We start from the raw sequence: 21,170 nt of genomic DNA, 5'->3' as shown, positions 1-21,170 counted from the left end.
TGCAGCCTGTGAGGTTGTTCAGCCGGTAAAAGAACCTAGGCTACCATGAAGTCTACAACCCAAGGTTGATCCAAATGGAAACAAAGCTAACTGCAGCCAGTTGTTTTCCAACCTCTGTGCAAAAACACATAAAGTAAATTAAAATATAACTTTGAAATTTTGTTTTAGCCAGGCGGTGGTGGCGCACGTCTGTAATCCCAGCACTATGGGAGGCAGAGGCAGGCAGATTTCTGAGTTCCAGGCTAGCCTGGTCTACAGAGTGAGTTCCAGGACAGCCAGGGCTACACAGAGAAACCCTGTCTCAGAAAAACCAAAACCAAAAAAAAAAAAAAAATTGTTTTAATGAGTTCCGCTTTCTACCCAATGATACCCTTCAAGCGAATCCTGGTAATAATATTTGGAATTCTCAAATGGACCAACAATCATAGGAATAACTATAAAATGACTCTTGAAAGATTCTGGTTATCTGTGCAAAATAATTAAAATTACAGTAGTTAACCTCTGAGTGGTAGTACACTGATCAAAGAAAACAAACCTTTCTGCATGCAGCAAATGTTCTATCATTTATGCTGAGTGGTGACTATAGGAGAATTCACATATATAAAAAAAAAAATCAACATGTTGTATAGCTAAAATTTAGGCTATATTTAAAAGGAAATGTTCTTCTTTTAAATTCTCTAAATTTGTCCTAAAGAGGCTTCAAAAATATTCAGTAAAACCACAGGCTCAGTGAGAGAGCCTATCTCAAAGCATGTGGTAGAGTGGGAATGAAGACACCCACATCAAACTCGGGCCTCTACACAGACACAACCACTCACAGAACTCAAGCCAGCCTTGAAAAATAACATACCTTCCAAAAATCAGAATAATATAAATTGAGGATACACAGAAAATACCACAAAACCTACACATCAAAATTAGCATTTGTTGTTATTTATTTTCTTAATGACTGATAGTGTGACTGGAATAAGATAAATCTCAATATAGCTTTGATTTGTATCTCGGATGGATAGTGAAGTTGGAACATTTTTCATGTTTACTGGCCATCTGTATTTTTTTTCACAAACTGCCAGCTCCTTGTTTGGATTACGTTGTTTCTATATTGTGTAGTTTTTTGTACATTCTAGATATTAATTCTGTCAGCTGACTATCTCCCATTGGATGGGCTGCCTCTTTATTCAATTAACAACTTCCTTTGTTAATTTCTTTTGTACAGAGCTTTTTATCATGAGGTCCAATTTGTCAATTGTTGGCCCTATTTCCCAGCAACTAGGATCCTATTCAGAAAGTCCTTTCCTATGCCTGAATCTTGAAGTATTTTCTCTAATAGTTTCTAATCTACATCTCTCTATTTCTCTAACAGTTTCTCTACTAGTTTCAGAGTTACAGGTCTTATTATAATCTCTGATCCATTTGGAGTTGTTTGCTGTGAAGGGTGAGAGACAACAATCTAATCTTATTCATTTGTTAACAAAGTTGTCATTTCTCCAGCACATATTTTTGCATCTTTATAATAACTGAGATGATTTTAGCTTGTGTGGTTCTATGTGACCTTCTATTCTGTTCTGCAGACCAGCTTAACCTCTTACTTACACACACACACACACACACAAACACAGTGAGCCACCATGTGGTTGCTGGGAATTGAACTTAGAACCTCTGGAAGAGCAGTCACTGCTCTTAATTTCTGAGCTGTCTCTCCAGCACTGGCTATTAAATTTTTAGAATTTAAAATGTTAAAAGCCCAGATTCCTTGAACATTTAGGGTATCGTGAATAATATTATAGATATGTAAGACTATGCTCTATTCATTGAGGTATCTTTCTACCATAATGACAAAAACACACAAGAAATTAAAATGTTCATATGATTTGGTGAATAAAAGAACTAGATTCCTTTATAACCCAGGGGAAATAAATATAGGAAATGTTCTAAATGTAAATTTTTTGAGCTATTTCAGAATGACTGTCACATAAGAGGCCAAAAATAGATGCACCAATATTTATAAACCAACACAAATATAGATATTCTTTTTGGACATACTTTGAGGTAGAATTATACTCTAGATAAGTATTATTTTTTACTTTTGTAATTACCAACTAGAAGAAAACCAACTTTTAAATCATGCAAGCAGTTACCTAAGATTATTTGGCATACCAAGTTACTGTAGCAAAAGCACAACCCTTCCTTGGGTGGATCAGGTATGAGTAGGAAGTACTGCTCACTTGACAAGATCCTTGGATTTAATGGGGAAAGCAGACCTAATAGAAAGCCTAAAGACAAATGGCACTCACAGCAAGATCACTCCCTCCAAAGAGCTCTGCACACACTAAAACGGGCGTGACTCATTGTAGATAAATTTCTCAACACTCAGAAAATTAAAAGCAGCTTTTACTTATAAGAAGACAACTGTCAAGAGCTCTAGACATCATTCAAATTTTCCTTTTTCTTCCTGAGACATTTACAATTTGGTAACAACTAAATTTCTCTCCAGCTGTTTCTGAAAAACTGTCGATTCACAGGACAAAGCTCCCTGGTCTCTGTGTTACAGAACACTGCTGGGTCCTGTGCCTTTCTTCCAGCTCTGTCAAAACATTTTTTCCAAACTGGAATAACAAGCAAGAGTATATGACTGATTGACCCAATATAGCTAATTTATCAACAGAACTAGCCCACGTCTAAACAAGTTCTACCATGAGATGAAAGAGAGACCTCGTTTTCTTTCTCCAGTTCTAAGGGAAGAAAAGAAATACAAATGCAAAGCTCACTAGTGGGACTCTTCATGTTTCCTGTGAAGTAACAGATTGAGTCAAAATAGCATAAAATTTTCTTACAAGTTGATGAATTTTATTTTCCCCCTTTTGGAAAAAATTAATACTAAAGTTCAAAACTAGGGCTGGGAGTTTACATAGCTAATGTACATGAGGCCCTGAGTTCAATTCTCAACACTGAAAAAAAAAAAGAGTAACCAAATAAAACATGTGACCTTTAATTCAAACAAATATGCTAATGTATGTGGAAACACAAAGCAACGTGAAAATAATTTTATCTGACAATGCTGAGTGAATGAAGAAGTCTCATCTATTTGCTCCTGACCTTCCTGAGAAAGCCAGTGAGCTCTGGTCCAGTGAGTAAGCAGCAGAGCAGGCTGTTTGTAAGAAACAGCTGCGGAGAAAGGGATCAGTGGCTACCAGATTGAAAACCCCTCAGGAAAACTCAGTAGTCTTGATATTTGTGACATCCTGATGACTCCTTATAGCACAAATGTACATCACCACCAATCCGCATCCTGGGTTCAGACACCATTACAAGGATGATCTTATTTCTCCCCCTCACAATAAGCACTGTTGTATTCCCTCTTCCATGCTGCACAAATAGGAAACAGCAAAAACAGCTGAAGGATTGGGAACTCTCTCAGAGCCACACAGGAAACAAGTGGAGGGCTACTGTTGAAGACAGAAAACTGATGAGTTTATACCTCACCCTTGGTTCTCTTCAGCCCATCAATATTCTGACCCTGACAGATGGAATTAAACTGTTATCACCTCATATCACCAACCCAAACAATTTACCACTGGTCACATTTGCTCTTAGACAATCATGGTTCATCAGGAATTAGCATCATGGGCTGGAAAGGCAGAGGACTTGGGTTCAATTTCCAGTACCCACAGGGTGGTTCACAGCCAGGCAAAACTCCACTCCCAGAGATCTCAGGCCCTCTTCTGACCTCTATAAGCACCAATGATGTATGCACATGCATGCAGGCTGGCAAACAAATAAAATAAAACAAGCAAATCTGAAAGAACCAGAGCTGACTCCCAAGAGCTGTTCTCTGAACTCCACATAAGCATCACAGCACATGCTCTTCAACCAGTCTCTCCTAAAAATGAAAAAGTGGAATAAACTTTAAAAAAAAAAAAAACTACCATCCCTTTCATACCAAACAAATCATTTCACATTTTTTATTTCGTTCCATTCCTCGACTTTCAGAAATAACAGAAGTGTGCACAGATTACATGCAGTAGTCAATATGCTTGTACTTAGTAAGTTAAACCTAACTAGTGCTCAGGCACAGCACTGCTCCAGAACTTCAGGTACTCAACCAAAGACCAAACTCCTGAAAAAAACAATGTGACAGTTAAGATGAAGAAACAAAAAAAGTGTCTGGGGCTAGAGAGATGGTTCCTTGTTTAGGAGCTCGCACTGCACTTGTAAGACCTGAGGTCAGCGTCTCAAATCCCACTTTAGACGGCTCACAGCTGCCTGTAACTCCAGCTCCAGTAAATATTTTAAATTGTTTTATTTACTAAAACATCTCTCAAGCATCTTTTTCCACTTTCTAAATTACTAACAACAAATTTGGCGGCCTAGTTTTCTAGCTAATGACCAGTATTTCTAAACTATGTTTACATCTACCTTTTCTAAAATAAACCCTGCTACCCTGCAAACTACTAACTACTTCATTATGCTTGTTTAATAACCAAGGGATCTTTATCTGATTGTTCACTGAGTTGCTAACTGTACTAATGCCTTTGAAACAGTACCTTACTAGGAGGTACACAATACCTGTTTTAACAATTATTATCAAAAAATTAAAAAGGAAACAAATTTGAATACTAGACAAACTAATACAAGAACTGAAAGCAAGAAAGAGGATAAGAGGTGACACAGAGCAGTAACTTTGTAGGGAAGAAATGGTGGGAGCACTGGTATACTGAACCATAGCAAAAGCAAAATAATTCTCCTAAAGACATGAAAGTCACTATCAACAGGCAGGTCCTGCTAAGTGTTCTGTTTGAGAACAGACAAGAACAAAATATGCTATGGAAGGACTTCCATTTTAAATTTTCAGAGAACATAGAATGCTTCAATTATTTGGAAAATTTGTTTAGTTCAATACTTCATTGATGTTGGTTAGTCTATATTAATTATTTAGGCCAACTTCAGGCCCATAGTTTTACATAAAAAGTACTAACTTTCCTACATGCTGCCCTGAACTAACCATTTGTGGTTCTTTGGATAAATTCTTTAATTCTCTATTATATGTAAGAAAAGTTCAGTTACATATAATTATAAAGAGCTTTATCTAATGTTATACATGATGTTGACTTGTGACCTAAAACAATGTTTAGGAAATTTTAAGCAAAAGAAATTGTAAGAACAAATGTTCCCTGAACTAGCTTGAACTCCCTTTCCTTGCATCTTCCCCAAAAGTACTAATAACATTATGCTGAAAATTCAAGAGTACCTTTGCAACAAATAATTTAAGCAAATGTTAATTCATTTCTTAAATGTTAGAAATAAAAAGCCATTGGCAATTTAACTACTATCAGTAGCAAATTCTTACAGTTTATGACAGGCTATACTATACAATCAAGTCCTGACTTTGGAACTGCTCACAAAAAGCATTTTTTATTATTATAAAATTAACTAAGACTTCTACTGTAACTAAGTTAACTCGGGTTTTAATTTCTTTGTTTAGCAGTCACGGATAATGGGTATATGTGGCATTGCCCACAAGAGCTGCCACTTCTAAAACGTCTTAACTATAAAGTAAAAATTCAAAATTCAGATATACCTTTTAAAGTCAGAGATATAACTTCAAAATAAAAACTGAGCCCCCATGCTATAATCTGTCTTGAAACCACAAGAATTTTTAACATTTAAAGAAAGCCTTTAACCTAAAACTGCTCTAAAAAAATCACATGTTCATTATTTAAAACCTTTTAAAGATTAAACAAAACAAAAAATACACTGTGATGGTGCACACCTTTAATCCTAGCACTGAGGCAAAGGAAGGGAGGTAAATCTCTCTTTTTTTTTTTTAAAGTTTTTCGAGACAGGGTTTTCTTTCTGTATAAAACAGAAATTAATATTTTATTATGAAGTATTTTTAAATTATATAAAATATAACTGATTTATAATACACATACATGAAACTTGTGTTAACAGTAACAGAATGGCACAAAAAGGGACTAGACAAAAGAAACTAGAACCACAGAAATGACACTTCTTTATTTATAAGGAATAAAGTTTGTATAGAACTGAAGTAGACCCAATAAAGTAAAATCCATGGGATAAGTTATAGATTAGGTACTTTTATAGAAATTTTTATGTCTCAAAATTTAAATTAAAAAAATCTTGAAAGGACTTTAAATGTCATACAAGAAACTAATCATGTTTTAAAAAGAAAGCAGTAATAAGAATCAGAGGAACAAAATGACAGATACACAGAAATGAAAAATGCAGTAAAACCCATCAAGCCTTCTGGGCTCTGCCCTCAGACTCCTCGTTCTTGAATACTGACTTCCTCCGTATATCTCCACCATGGAGACTTCAGCCCAGACAGGATCTTGGAAGAGCCAGCATGCTAGTAACCACTCCCTCCTCAAGACTGTGGTTCAGGTAGAGAGCCTCCACCACCCATCAATTTCCAGCTCCTCACTGCCCCAGCTTCTGTGACTGGCCCCAGGATTAGAATATACAACATCCTTGCAACTTTTTCACTGAAGCCATCAGGAAAATGAAAAAAGAATCATGTTTTTAAAAGCTGAGTTCTAGACTGTTAGAATGATAAGCACTACATTAACATTATTCATCTCTACCAGCATGAGTCAGTCTACGATTAAAGAAATGTAGAGAAAACTGGAGCTGGAAGACAATGAGAAAAGACATAGACCTGATATTTTCAGGAGGAATAAAGCTAGTTACATATACAAGTAAAATTTCCTTGTTTTTAAAAAAAATAGTATCACTTCAAGAGCTAAACTACAGTAAAATGCTTGCCTATCATATACAAAGTTCAATATCCAGCACCACAAGAAAAAAATCAGTTCAACTTTGGTTTCCTCTGCCTACTAAGTTGATTTTTCTTAAGTACTAAACTATTCTATACATGTTTTTAATTCTTCCTAGATTGCCTTAGCTCATTAACAAACATTTTAGTACGATATATACTAAAGTACTTATAGAAAAAAATGGTACAGCAGCCAAGATTTGGAACAAAATAATCCAACATAATAGCAAAGAACATGAAGAGGGAAACAAAACCTTTACATGCATGTTGAGAACTGCTGAATGATTAATGGCATTTAGGTGTTTCGTGCTTTTAAGATAACTTTAAAAAGAAGTCTTGCTTGTAATTAAAACTGCACAGCTTACTCATTCTCTCTTTCGTCTTGCACTAGCTAAGGGGTGCGTCCTCACACATACTATGTACTTGAGCCACCATACTGCTGAGCATGGTTGAACTGCTGCCAAGAACACTCTTCTCCTCTCCAGGCCAGACATACTCCTACCCATCTGCCCATGCCTGACTCAGTGCCACCCCTGCACCTGTCCGTTTCTGTATCCCAACACACTTCTATCCCTGTCACAACAGTAGAATATGTCACTCATTTAAGATCCACAGCCTGGGAAATGGAGGACCTCAAAAAGTGCTTATTATACAACAATCTCAAAGTGCTCCTTCCACTTCAAGGTTTAGTCAGTAAATGTCTGCTGACTTAGGCTGCAGGACAAAACCTTAATAATGCTGTATTCAGGTTCCTGGTTTAAAAAAAAAAAACTTTTTGAATTTACAATTATTTTTATTAAAGGATTCAAAATGCTAGGTCTTAATCTTTTCCACAAAGGTCAGTAAGAGATACTCAGAGTCATCAATCAGCTCTACTTAATAGTTAAGACAGATCATGCTTCTTTAAAACCTTGTCAATATAGGGAAAAAGTGTTTAAGAGACAGTACCTCAGACTTTCCACACATAACAGGTGCATCCTGGTGTATAGCCACTTGATACTTGGTATATAAAGAAAGGGACTGGTTGAAGGATGAGTTGAACTCTGGGTCCTCAAAGGAGGCAGGTACTAGCCTCACCTTCAGAGCAAGGAAAATATAAGCCAATGCTATTGAACCAACTCTACCTGTTGACACACTTCTGAAGGTGAGGCTAGAAGAAGATCTCTGCAAACCACTTCCAAAGTTCAGCCCTCAGATTTGTCATAAAGCAGCAGGAATGGAATGGAGTGGCACAGTCCTAAGTGCCAACTGTCTACCAACATTCAGGACAACCTTAAACTCACAAGAGCCAGACAGACAATTTATTTCTACTTTGTTTTTTCTCTATTCACCAGCAGTACTGTCATATTCACTAATGCTACTGCTGCGAGCTGGTCTCAGGGTCTCAGCCAGCACTTCAGCCACCTCTACTGAATGAAGTGCTTTAGGCTCTTTTCATTCCCAGATATTGTTTTTTTTCTTTTTAAATCATCTGCTATATAAAACTGTAAGTGGACAAGGAGTCTATTAAAGGCCTCTACCTTCTTCCTTTTCCAGTCCATCTCTTTTATATATGGGTATTCCATTAATAATGAATAAATGAGCTGCTATCAACTCTAGATGACTTTCAAACGTGAATGAAGTATAGCAACACACCAGGCCAAGTGCACCTTCTTCTCAAGGGTATTTAACTTGAAGCTACATGACTGATTTGTAGATAAATATAAATAAACAGACTGCAGCTTTGAATAAAGGCAATGTAGCATATGACTTTCCATTTTGAAACTCTGTGTGACTGGCACTTAACACATGACGATAGTGAATTCACATTTACAGAATGTTCACTCACTCAGTCTTTGCGCAGTTATGCTACAAATTGTATATAAACAAAAGTATAGTACAATTATACCAAAATCTCATACTTGGCCTGCTGACCTGGCTCACAGTTGGCTTATCAGGTGGATCCTTGTGAATAATCATCTGGTAACGTTTATAGACCTGGTAAGACTCCTGAAATGTGGCTTTGAACTGAGGACTTGGTGGAGAAGATCTTACCACCCTCACCTTCAGAAGGAGTTAAAAAACAATGTTTATTAATTCATCCACTGATTCAATTCTACAGAATATGCACTATCAGAAACGCTCTATCAAAAAACCATGTTTCAAATAATATTAAAGCATAAACATGAATTTTAACATTAAAAATTAGCTAAGTTAGCAAATGAAGAAAAAGTTATTGCTACAATCTACAGTCTACTAAAGAAAGCAAAAGAAGATTCCCCTCTAAATTTAAGCCTCACCTCTGACAAATTATAAACACCTATCTCTACTGTAAACTGACAGGTTCCTCTTAGCTGTGATAACACACTCTCAAATTTTAGTTGTCCACAACTTACTAAAAATCAGTCAGAAACACTAAAAACTGTAAATATACCTTTAGGTACCTTTATTCATCATTAGTAACTAACCTACAACTGTGTAACTATGAGAGGAATCTCTCACAAAGTGTGAGCATGTCACTGTAGAGTTAAATGCACTATTTTGTTTCCTTTGCGATTATCTTAAAATGTCAACATCTTGGATGGATAAATAAATAAATAAATAAATAAATAAATCAAAGCTTTCAGGACCTTAAATGAGCATAAGTTAAAAATGATAACTCTGCACAGGACTAGCTAACATTTACCTTAACATTAATTACTAACAGTTAAGATGCATTAGTAAAATAGCAGCAAAAGGAAATTAAATGCAATGCAATGAGGACATAATGGGGCATCTCATGTTGGCAAAGGAAAAAGAGTGACATCCAGTGGATAGATAACAAATCCCTCACATTCTGAGTACTACCATATTAAAAATGTAAATGCTGAGACCTACAGAACTGTTATTTAGGGTGTGGCTGATTCCCTGAATTCCCTACTTATGATCAAAGGATAAAAGCCCCTTTGTATTTTAAGTAGTATATTCAATTCTCTACAAGTCTGGAAGGAAGAAAGTTATTAACAGTATCAAAGTAACAAGTAGTTGTAATGGTCAAAGTTGTTAAAATTTGTTGGATAAAAGCTTTTTATCTTTCTGATGTTTGTGTGTGCAGTGCATGCACATGAGTGTGTGGGTACACACCCCTACGGTTGGCAAGTGGAGTACAGCTCCATTGCCTTACACATTAATGCCTCTCACTGAACCAGAGGCTCACCATTTTGTCTAGGTAAGTAGGCTAGCCAACAAGCTCTGAGATCCGGCTGCCTAAACCCCCCAAAATTGGGGTTACAGGCACACACAGCCATGAATATAAGAAAGCCAGAGATTCAAACTAAGGTCTTCACTCTTTCCACTGAACAATCACTTTAGCCCCATTAAGATTAACATTAATGTCCTTGGATATTAAGCTACAAACTCAAATCAAGTATGAGAATATTTTTACACATTATGGCTAATGCTTTTAAAATAATTTTAATATATAATTAATATTGACATTTTTAACTTGTTGTTGAAACATAAAAGTTTGAGAAAAATGGAAATTTGGCACAAAAAAAATTTTAGCTAAACTGGCTAAGATTTCTTAATTAGAAAGGATTTGGTAGCTGTGCTGGCTAATTTTATGTCAACTTGACATAAGCTTGAGTTATCTGACAGGAAGGAACATCAATTGAAAAAAAATGTTCCTATAATATCTAGTTGTAGGGCATTTTTTAAATTAACGATTGATAAGAAAGGGCCCACCCCATTCGAGTGGTGCCATTCCTAGGCTGGTGTCCTGAGTTTCGTAAGAAAGGGGGCTGAGCATGCCATGGGAAGAAAGCCAGTCAGCAGCAACCCTCCACAGCCGCTGCATCAGCTCCTGCCTCCAAGTTCCTGCCCTGCTTGGGTTCCTATTCTGATTTCCTTCAGTGATAAACAGGGATGTGGGAAGTGTAGCCAAATAAACTCTTTCCTCTCCACCTTGCTTTGTGGTCATGGTGTTTTATCACAGCATATATAAAAGGTTGCACATAACCCTGACTAGGACAGTAATATAAGTTAGTACAGGTGTGTATATATGGCAACAGTGCTACCTTGATCAAAACCTAGCTTGAAATACGATAAAACCAATTTATTTATTATGTTCTAGTCTTTTAATATCTAAATTATCTTTTATCATTCTAATTTCTAAGATAAAATTAATTTTATAATATTTCTGTTTTTATAAACTATTTAATTGCAATCAAGTAACACAAAAAGCCAGAGTACCCTGCTTAAAAACATGCTACTAATGAATTTTTTAAAACGATATTACTAGTTGCCTAAAATATTTTCAAAAGCTCCTAAAGAATTTTCTCAAATAGCAGCTGACTTATGGTAACAGAAATGCTAAATAGGAAAATACTAACTGGTAAGTAATAGTGCAAAGAAAATAAGTACCCAACACAAAACACAATGCAACCAGTCATAAAAACCCTCCAAGTACCTCTAACTTGTGCGATGCATTTTCTGGTAAAGATTCAAAAATCAAATCTTCAAGAGACTTGGGCTGGTTGGATTTAGCCTTTGGTAACAAACACACTGGCTGGCCTTGGGCCTGGAAACCCTCGAAGGCTCCAGCTGAGTCCTGCTGCATCAGTTTTAACCTTTTCCTTTCTTTCCTCATTTCCTTTGCTTTTCGACATGGAGGCTTACTCAAATCAGCCCCTTTACCTAAAAAGAATGTCAAAATATTAGACCAATGGCATTTGCCTCTAGAAATGTCTTTTTCAAGTACTATAGATTAAATAGAATAAGTCCAAAGAGTTCACAATGAAGTTTCACAGGATCATTAAAATTCTACCCTAGAGACAGCTGTCAAAGAAGGTTAAAGGTCACACAAATGTCTGTCTCAAGGCAGTTCTATTACCAAAAGACATTCATCTGTTCATTCATTCATCCATTTATTCATCCATTTTAAACATCTGCCCACTCTTCTGCTTCTGCAAGTAGAAATAAGCACTTCAAGAATCTTCTACCTCTGTGGCCCACATTTCTGGGGACATTTTGAATCTAGGACAAACTTTGGTGGGGGATTGTTGTAGTATTTCTTTTAATTATGAAGAATCCTTGGGGCTGGGGAGAAGGCTCATTGCTTAAGGGCACTGGCTGCTCTTCCAGGGATACTCTTCCAGCAACCACGTGGTGAGTCACGACCATCTATAATGGGATTCGATGCCCTCCTCTGGTGTGACTGAAGACAGCTACAGTGTACTCACATATATAAAAATAAACAAATCTTTTAAAAAAAATCCTTGCTCATTTTAACATATTTGTGTCTGCAATTACACTCTGTGCTCACAGAATTCAAGGTTGATGAATTCTGTTAATTTTTAAAACCATGAATTAATGCATCCTATTGTAACCAATAAAAATTGAGTAGCCCAAACATTACATATTCCCTGGAAGAACATACAAGTTCTTTAAAGTAATATTAACTGTCCTCAAATAAATAATTAGCTAATCTGATTAAGATTTTTCCCCAAACCAAGTGTGGTAAAACATTCCTTTAATCCCAACACTTGGGAGGCAGAGGCAGGTAGATTTCTGAGTTCAAGGCCAGCCTGGTCTACAGAGTGAGTTCCAGGACAGCCAGGGCTACACAGAGAAACCCTGTCTCAAAAAACCAAGGAAAAGAAAAGAAAAGAAGAGAAGAGAAGAGAAGAGAAGAGAAGAGAAGAGAAGAGAAGAGAAGAGAAGAAAAGGCAAGGCAAGGAAAAGAAAGGAAAGGAAAAGAAAGGAAAGGAAAAGAAAGGAAAGGAAAGAGGGAAGGGAAAAAAACCTTATCCCCACCACCCCCTCAAAACAAAAAATCACAACACAAGAAAATCTAATCAAAGTCTCCAGGTATAACTATCAAGTGATATAAAATGTGCACTACCTGGCTTAGGACCAATATGAACTTTGATTGAATGTGATGGTTCACCAGAGCCCAACTTCTCCTCTATAGCTTGTGGATGGATTAATTCTTTAGATCCTTCTTTCTTTAAACTCTTTTCTTTCTCCTTCTCTTCACTCTCTATGCTTCCTTTGAGGTCACTGCTAAGTGTTTTAAGATCACACTTTATATCCAACTTGTTCATTAATGCAAAGTCACCATCAACAGCATCCTCCATTGTAGAATCCATGGGCTCATCTACAAAGGAGAAAACAATGGAAAGTCCATCATCAGCTATATTATTTGACACATTTAGGATTATATAACTGTAAGTAATCTTGTTTCTATAGCTAACAAATCCATGGCCTGCCTTCCAAAGCAAGGCAGCTACTTCACCTGAGACATAGTGCTCTAGCAGGAAAATATGTCACTGCGCCAGCTGTGGTCAAGCTCCCAAGGATGGGATATACCCAACTGATGGAATGAATCTTGTCTCACCTAAAGAAAATTGTGACCTAAGATTTCAACCTTTCCCCCTTGGCCTGGTGACTCTATCACCTGTAAGATCAGTTTAAACACAACTGAGAAGCCCATAACAAGTTAAACCAAGAGCCAAGTTTGCAAGCCGCATGAAACATAAGCAATCAATTCACCTATGGACTGTGATTTCTAGACACCAAAAGAAATTCAACACTTATTTAATTCTTACAACTATGTATATAATATACTCCATCAGAGAAACATCGAAACTATCTCCAAGCCTCTAATTAGCACCTAACCTCTAAACCCAAGTCTTCTGGCCTCGTTTTGCTGGCCTCAGCTAAGCCACACCTACTCTAGGACAGTCCCAAAGAACTCACCTGCTTGGCCAGCCATTGTCTTTCCAGTGGTCAAAACAGTTACCACAACAACCACAGGCATTGAAAACCTACTTGTGGTTGTGGAATGAGTGAACAAGCTAAAACTAGGGTGGAGGATTAGGTGCTGCCTATGGCAGTAGTGAGAAAGAGCTCAGAGAATGACACTCCCCAAAGTAGGCATCAATTATAGGAGAACTTAAAAGGTTAATAGTTAAAACACTGAAAAGAAAATCTGAAAAAGTAAAATAAATTAAATGATAGTAATAATCTTTTAGGTATAGGGAAGTCACTGATAATTTAAAATTGATCAGATAACTAAGACAGTTTCATAAAATACTGTTTAGTGAAGAAAAGCATTTTTTTCTATTGTATTTGTCATGCATTCCGTGTGGAGTCAGCCACTGCCCTCCACCTTGTTTCTCTCCTGCTGTGCTGGACTGTGTTGCGCACCCCAGGCCTACGTCCTGGCTGCAAGCCTGGGGCAATCCTCTCATCTCCAGCTCCATCTTCACTAGGAATGCCAGGGTTACACAACACTAGCTCTGACTTTTTACCTGGACTCCAGGATCCCACTCAGGAAGTCAGGCTTGCACAGCATACCTGAGGCACCTAAGCAGAACCTGCTGAGTCATCTCTCCCTCATTTGAGCATCTGCTCACAAAGACATCATTAGAATCAAGTCAGACCAGTTGTCAAAGCATATGAATAAAACACTTAAATTTAAGAAACTCACAACATTTTACAATGACCCTTAATTTTCTTTTAAAAACAGGCTCTCTTAGTATGTACTCCCTACATCCTTATTGGAGGGTCTAGTGGGACAAATGGTGGTGTCACTATATCCCTGGCCTTATGATATGAGTATAGGATTATTTTATAAAAACCTCCTTCCCCTGCCTGACCTGAGCTAGACATGTGAAAGGGGAGCATTGAAGAGATACATTTTAATGTTTACAGCAAATAGTTTCCAGACCAGATCTCATCTTACCCTCACAATTGCCTTTTGGGATCTCCCCTTTAGCCAGAAATTTCAGCATTTTTTTCAAAACTTTCTTGTGAGATTTTGATGGTTGAAACTGTAAAGGATGACACCTAGGAAAGCAAATAAATATTTTAAAAGTGAACTAAAGCTTTTAGTAAGATCAGTTGAGGATAGTATATTGTAGATTGCAGCAAATTTCATGCTTGGGGTTTTTTGTGAAGAAGAGACTTAAGGCGGCCTCTAATCCTACTCCAAACCTCACTGTAACTATAAGGGATTTCTTTAAAAGGTAAGAAAAAAAGAGAAGGAAGAAGAGAAAAAAAACATAAGCCAAAGGAAAAAGAGAAGGCAAAAAAAAAAATACTGGAAAGTGGAAAACAGATAGATGGATGAATGGGTGGATGGATGGATGGGTGGATGGATGGATGGATGGATGGATGGATGGATAGATGGATGGATGGATGGATAGATGGATGGATGGGTGGATGGGTGGGTGGATGGATGGGTGGATGGATGGGTGGATGGATGGGTGGATGGATGAATGGGTGGATGGATGGATGGATGGGTGGATAGGTAGATAGCAAGATACACACACACACACACACACACACACACACACGTTTGTGTGTAGGTGTGTGGTAACTGACTTAGGTAAACAAAATCCAATCCTAACTCAATAATGGGAAAAACAGTAAGATATTCAATTTTCCCTCTATCAGTGGTTCTCAACCTGCAGGTCATGACCCCTCTGGGTACTAAATGATCCTTTCACAGGGGTTACACCTAAGACCATAGAAAAACCCAGATATTTACATTACAATTTATAACAGTACAGTTATGAAAGAGCAACAAAAATAAATTTATGGTTAGGGGTTACCAAAACATGGGTATTAAAGGGTCAACAGCATTAAAAGAAGCACTGCTCTATATATTACCTCTAAAAATCTTACATACTGTTGATATGTGATACCTCTGAAATTGTGCTGAAGCTGGGTCTAAAATTAAGAAGACCTATTCAAAATCTGTTTTCAAGACAGTCCCATGTCAGACCTCCTCCTTAGCTCCACACAGTTGACTCCTTACACACGTCAGCTCTCAGGGGAGAGCAAAAGACAGGCAGGGCCTTCTGTGTGTCACATACTTAAAACAGGAAGCAGAATGACATCTACATACATCTAACCCTTGGCCATAAGTACTGCACACGTTCTCTCGAAAAAGTGATCAGATCTAAAAATATTTACATCACAGACTAGCTCACCTAACGCAATTTATCTGACACCTATAGAAAAAAATGACCCATTCTTTAGATGAGTTTACTGGGATGCTGAAAAGCTGGAGTCAGAACACTTGAGCAGAGTCTCTACTACAAAGATAAGTCCCAAACTGAAGAATACAGACTATATATACATATATATGTATATATATAATATGTGTGTGTGTGTGTATATATATATATATATATATATATATATATGAACAAAAACTCAAAAACTTCTTTGAGGAAATCTCTTATTTTTCTAAGCTTGTTACAACCACAACAGCAGTACCACCACCACCACACCCCAAGAAAAAATTGTTTTCAGTTGTAGAAAATGATGGGGAAAAAAATTAAGTAGATTTAAAAAATAAAGGAAATTTCTCAAAAGATTAAAAAAGAGAGAGAGATGAAAAACTGGGGGGAAAAGTAAAGAAAACAAACTACAGGTTCAATATCTAAATAGAAGCACTGGACAAAAAATAACCTATTGGCAAAGTATTTCAAGCAAATGCTTCCAATCTGAGGGATACAATGAGAACACCTCGGATAAGGGCTTTCTCATATCCTCTTATATCCACATGTGACTAATGAAAACAGACATAAGACTAAACTTGAAATGCCAGAGCACTGAGGACAAAGACTTCAAAAAATACATTTCAGACAAAGAAATAAGGGGGGAAAAAGTCACCAGGCATGGTGGCACATCACTTTAATCCCAGCACTCAGGAGGCAGAGGCAGACAAATCTTTGTGCATTCAAGGCCAGCCTGATCTACAAAGTGGGTTCCAGAACAACCGAAACTGTTATGCAGAGAAACCCTGTCTCCAAAAATCTCCCATACAATATTGTACATTTTTCCTTACATATGGATGGATGTTAGCTTTTAAGCCTTCAAAAGGCATACTATAGCCCATATGGCCACAGAGGTTAGGCATTAAGAAAGGGACCAAGGAAGGAAAACAGATTCCCCCAAGGACAGAGAAGTAGATATATATTTCTGGGGGGGGGGGGGGGGGAACTGGATAAAAGGATAAGAATGGTAAGAATGTGGAGGAACAACTAACACTAAGGGTCATATGATAACCCACTACTCTAGAAGTTTCCTAAAATATAAACTATATGAAAGAAATATAAATGGAGTTACCAAATACTGGAGACAAAGCCCCAGCCAGACATCTTTTGCCACCAAGTGAAACAGACAGTGAGTAGGTTACATCCAGTTGAGTCATAGATCAAAGTACTCCATAAAATCCAACTGTAGGGCATTTTCTTAATTGGTGATTGATGGGGGAAGGTCCAACCTATTGTGGGTGGTGCCATCCTTAGGCTGGTGGTCCTGGGTTCTATAACCAGACTGAGCAAGCCATGGGGAATATGGCTTGCTCCAGTAAGCAGCATTCCTCCATGCCCTCTGCATCAGTTCCTGCCTCTAAGTTCTAGCCCTGCTTGAGTTCCTATCCTGAGTTCCTCCAATGATATACTACGATGTGGAAGTATAAGCCAAATAAGCCCTTTTCTCCCTAACTTGCTTTTGGTGATGATATTTCACTGTACCAACAGAAACCCTAACTAAGACAGGGACCCAGAACTAAGAGGGAAAAGGAAGCAGGAAATTTCACCCCAGCCAAGAAACTATCAACAACTGACACTGACATGCAAAGGAAAGAGTTTACTTCTTCCGTTAAAAAAAAAAAAAAAAAAGACTGCCAAAGGATGGTAGCAAACACCTTTAAGCCCAGCACCAGGAGACAGAGGCAGGTCAATCTCTTAAGTTTGAGACCAGCCTGGTCTATAGAGCTAGTTCCAGGGCAACCCGGACTACTCAGAGAAATCCTGTTCCAAACAAAGTAATTTAAATATTCAGCAATATTTCATAATATCCACTATATAACAAAGTTTTTTTTGTTTTGTTTTGTTTTTTTTGGGGGGGGGGGTTGGTTTTTTTTGGATTTGGTTTTTTCGAGACAGGGTTTCTCTGTATAGCCCTGGCTGTCCTGGAACTCAGAAATCTGCCTGCCTCTGCCTCCCAGAGTGCTGGGATTATAGGCGTGCGCCACCACTGCCCTACCAAAGATTTTTATTATCATCTTTGTATCAGGACTAAACTGACTAAACAATATTAGAATCTACTTGTCAATACATGAATCAAATCAGTATGTACAAAAGACAATTCATTTACTTTCCTTTTCCTTCCAATGTCTAATTAAACTAGAAATAGTATTTTAAAAGTCTTAAAATTCTACTTTAAATACACACAATCTTTTCATTGTAGATCTTACCTTATTGTATACTGAGGACAGCATGTTTGATTCATGACAGGTTTGTACACATATTTTCCACTTCTAAAATTATAAAAATAGCTTGTTAATTTCTTATGTACTTTTCACATGTACCAAAATAGATTAGAAAACCCCTAAAATAAGGGTGAAAAATCTACTCAATAGCATAAAAAAAAAACCAAAAAGCAACTTTTTCCTTCCTAAACCTTAACAGGTGTGTTACAAGGTCAGTCCTCTCATGGTCTCGCCAGCACCCACAGCTCCGAGCTTCGGCGTCTTCAGCTGCTACTGTCCCTGTACCACAGGGACAGTAATGAAACTGCCGTGTGAGGAGGCTGCAGCACTGGCTCAGTGGCTATGACCATGGACTGCTTCTCTAGAGGACCCAAGTTCAGCTCTCAGCACTCCCACCCTCCCCACCCCCACCCCCATTCCCTTCAGTCCCCAGGGCTCCACCTCCTCTTGCTCACAGGCACCTGCTTTCACATGTGCATGCTGCCGTACACACACACACCCAGACACATAATTTTTACATTTATAAAAATCTTTTGAAAATAATAATAAAAAAAAATGTCCATGAGGCTATAGGACTCACAAAGCCTGCTTAGGATGACACAGGCACACACTGCCTGCATAGCTCAGTACCACACAACTAGCCTCAGTCATAGAAACTGCAGCCAGGTTAGGGGTAGAACCACTCCATCATTTCTCAAGTCAGAGTCTCTTTAGACTATTTCTGTAACTCACCTCTGTTTCCTATCTGAAAATGTCTATGTGTAAAACATACCTAAATTTGTCCTCTCCTCATCGACACTAAGATAAGATAGAAGTCTTGGTTTCTTCTCTGGAACTCTGTCTTCCTGCCTCTCAAATACCTCTCTGACACACAAATGAACCTTTTGAAACAAATTACATCACATCGTTCTCATATAAAATCTCTGAATGTCTCCTCCTCACTTTAAACATGATCCCTATCATGTCATCCAAAATCCTACAACATCTGACCCTCATTCTACATTTTGAGACTCATATTAAATTTAAAATGAGTATTAACATTTTAATTGGTTTGCTCAATCCTAGCTTTAGAGAACACCAGCATGCGGTACTTAATGCTTAATACTATTTGCATTTATTTCCCAAAAGTTACTTAAAAATCACTATCAAGCCAGGCTTGGTGGCATACACCTTAACCCCAGTGCTCAGGCAGCAGACACAGGCCTTCACAGAGTACCAGAACAGTCCGGAGCACATAGTAAACCCTATCTCAAAAGAAAAAAAAGCTTACCAAGAAAACACAGTGTATGAACGATTACAGAGTCAATTAACCAACTGGAGTGTGTCTGTGTCTCCTGAGTCGGTGAGATAGCTCTGTGGATGAAGGCATTTGCTGCCAGACTGAAGGCCTGATCTCATCCTCAGAATCCACAGGGTAGAAGGAAAGAACCCTCCAAGGGGTGTCCTCTGAGCTGCATATATACTGTAGCACACACAAGCACATCCTATACTGTAGCACATACAAGCACATCCCCCAACACAAACAAGGAAACATTTTTTAAGGCAACCTAGGAACTGGGATGATGACGCAGAAATAAAAGCCCTTGCTGTGCAAGCGTGAAGGTTGGAGTCCAGATCCCCAACGCCAGGTGTGTAATGGCAACTACAGGAAGCAGAGATAGGAACTCCGGAACAAGCTGGCTAGCCCAACTAGCCAAAATGGCACTAAGTCTGGGTATAGTAAGGAAAACTTCTGAAGTCAGCCTGTATACACATGTACACCCAAACATGTATAAAAACAAAAAGAAGTAAATCTAGAAAACAAAACCCAGGTACTTAGCATTCATCAAAAAAATTACATTAATTTTTCTTTTTTGTTTTTGAGATAGGCCCTCATCAAGTAGCCCCAGCTGGCCTGAAGCTCACTATGTAGACCAGGCTAGTCTCAAACTCACAAGAGATCCACCTACCTCTGCTTCCCAGTGCTGGGATTACTGGCATGGGACACCACTTTCAGCAAAAACTACTATTAATTTTATAAGATGATAAAGGCATGGTAGATAAGTTAAAAGAAAAAATATTTCTTCTCAGATATATATGTTGCAATATGCTTTCTGCCATAATAGCTAACATGTAGCCTGCTGTCAAACGCTTTGAAGAGGAGGAAGAGCACAGAGAATTAGCAGACTAGAAGAATTCCAGTAACTGCCAAAGGTTAGTAATAAGCACACGAGGTTTGTTATAATGTATTTTACCTTATAGATAATTTTTAACTTTGCTAATAAGTTTCTGAGAACAAATCACTACAGTACACAAAAGAAGATAATAAACAGTTCCTTAAACTTTCTTATACTGTAAAAGAGTATCATAAAGGCAATTCTCACTGTACAGTGATGAGAAGCAACGAAGCAATAACAGAAAGCATCTGTGTTACAGAACTTTACCTTCGCCATCCTCGGTCGATAAGATCCTGATAATCCTGCACGGTCATGGAATGTGCCCACATGCCTGAAAAAGTAAGAGCCATGCTAGTTCCCCACACTGCATCATCTTCTTGTTAACACTCTTCAGTATTCAAGAAAAAAAGAGGTAAGTTAGACTAGGTGTGGCAAAAATGCAAAGGCAGAGACAGGTGGATCTCTGGACTACCTAGTCAGACCCTGTGTAAAAAATAAATTAAATATAAAAATGGCAAATTTAGACCAAAATTTTAGCACATTCATATTTGAGTAATAAAAAGTTTGCATGTACTTTGCACTTAACATAATACATACAACACAAACAAAAATAAGATATATTAATTCCAAAATAGGAGTGGTGACACAAACCTGTAATCCCAGAATTTTGGAGTTAAATGCAGGTGGAGTCAGAGGGAACAAGAGTTTAATACCAACCTCAGCTACATAATAAATTTGAAATCAACCTGAGTAACATAAGATCCTGGGGGGAAGGGGGAGACTAAGTCAGGTATAGTGGCACATGCCTTCGATCCCAGCACTCAAGAGGCAGAGGAAGAAACATTTCTATGAGTTCAAGGCCAGCCTTGGCTACAAAGCAAGTCTAGGAGTCTTAGCCAGCCAGGGCTATATAAGAGACCCTGTCTCAAAACAGGAACAAAAAAAAAAAAAAAGAAATCTAATCTAA

General features: G+C 37.8%; 1 protein-coding gene across 11 annotated transcripts in view; it reads right to left on the bottom strand.

The window, feature by feature from the left end:
• Ate1 (arginyltransferase 1) overlaps nt 1–21,170 on the bottom strand; it is a 125,201-nt gene that overhangs the window by 100,842 nt on the left and 3,189 nt on the right. For 4 of the 11 annotated variants that reach the window (XM_052197210.1, XM_052197242.1, XM_052197256.1 and 1 more), the window contains exons 2-7: nt 20,471–20,534; nt 18,033–18,095; nt 14,502–14,605; nt 12,657–12,911; nt 11,223–11,449; nt 7,745–7,873 (exon numbers count right to left, since the gene is read on the bottom strand). In XM_052197210.1, the coding sequence (XP_052053170.1) occupies nt 7,745–7,873; nt 11,223–11,449; nt 12,657–12,911; nt 14,502–14,605; nt 18,033–18,095; nt 20,471–20,534 (842 nt within the window). Of the gene's footprint in view, nt 1–7,744; nt 7,874–8,710; nt 8,840–11,222; nt 11,450–12,656; nt 12,912–14,501; nt 14,606–18,032; nt 18,096–20,470; nt 20,535–21,170 lie in introns of all 11 variants that reach the window. The other 7 variants (XM_052197275.1, XM_052197265.1, XM_052197214.1 and 4 more) reach the window with 4 other exon arrangements.

The sequence above is a fragment of the Apodemus sylvaticus genome, chromosome 1 (genome assembly GCF_947179515.1).
Source record: "Apodemus sylvaticus chromosome 1, mApoSyl1.1, whole genome shotgun sequence".
NCBI classification, from domain to species: Eukaryota; Metazoa; Chordata; class Mammalia; order Rodentia; family Muridae; genus Apodemus; species Apodemus sylvaticus.
Note: the sequence above shows the minus strand (reverse complement) of the source record. Positions and strands in the feature narration are given on the sequence as shown.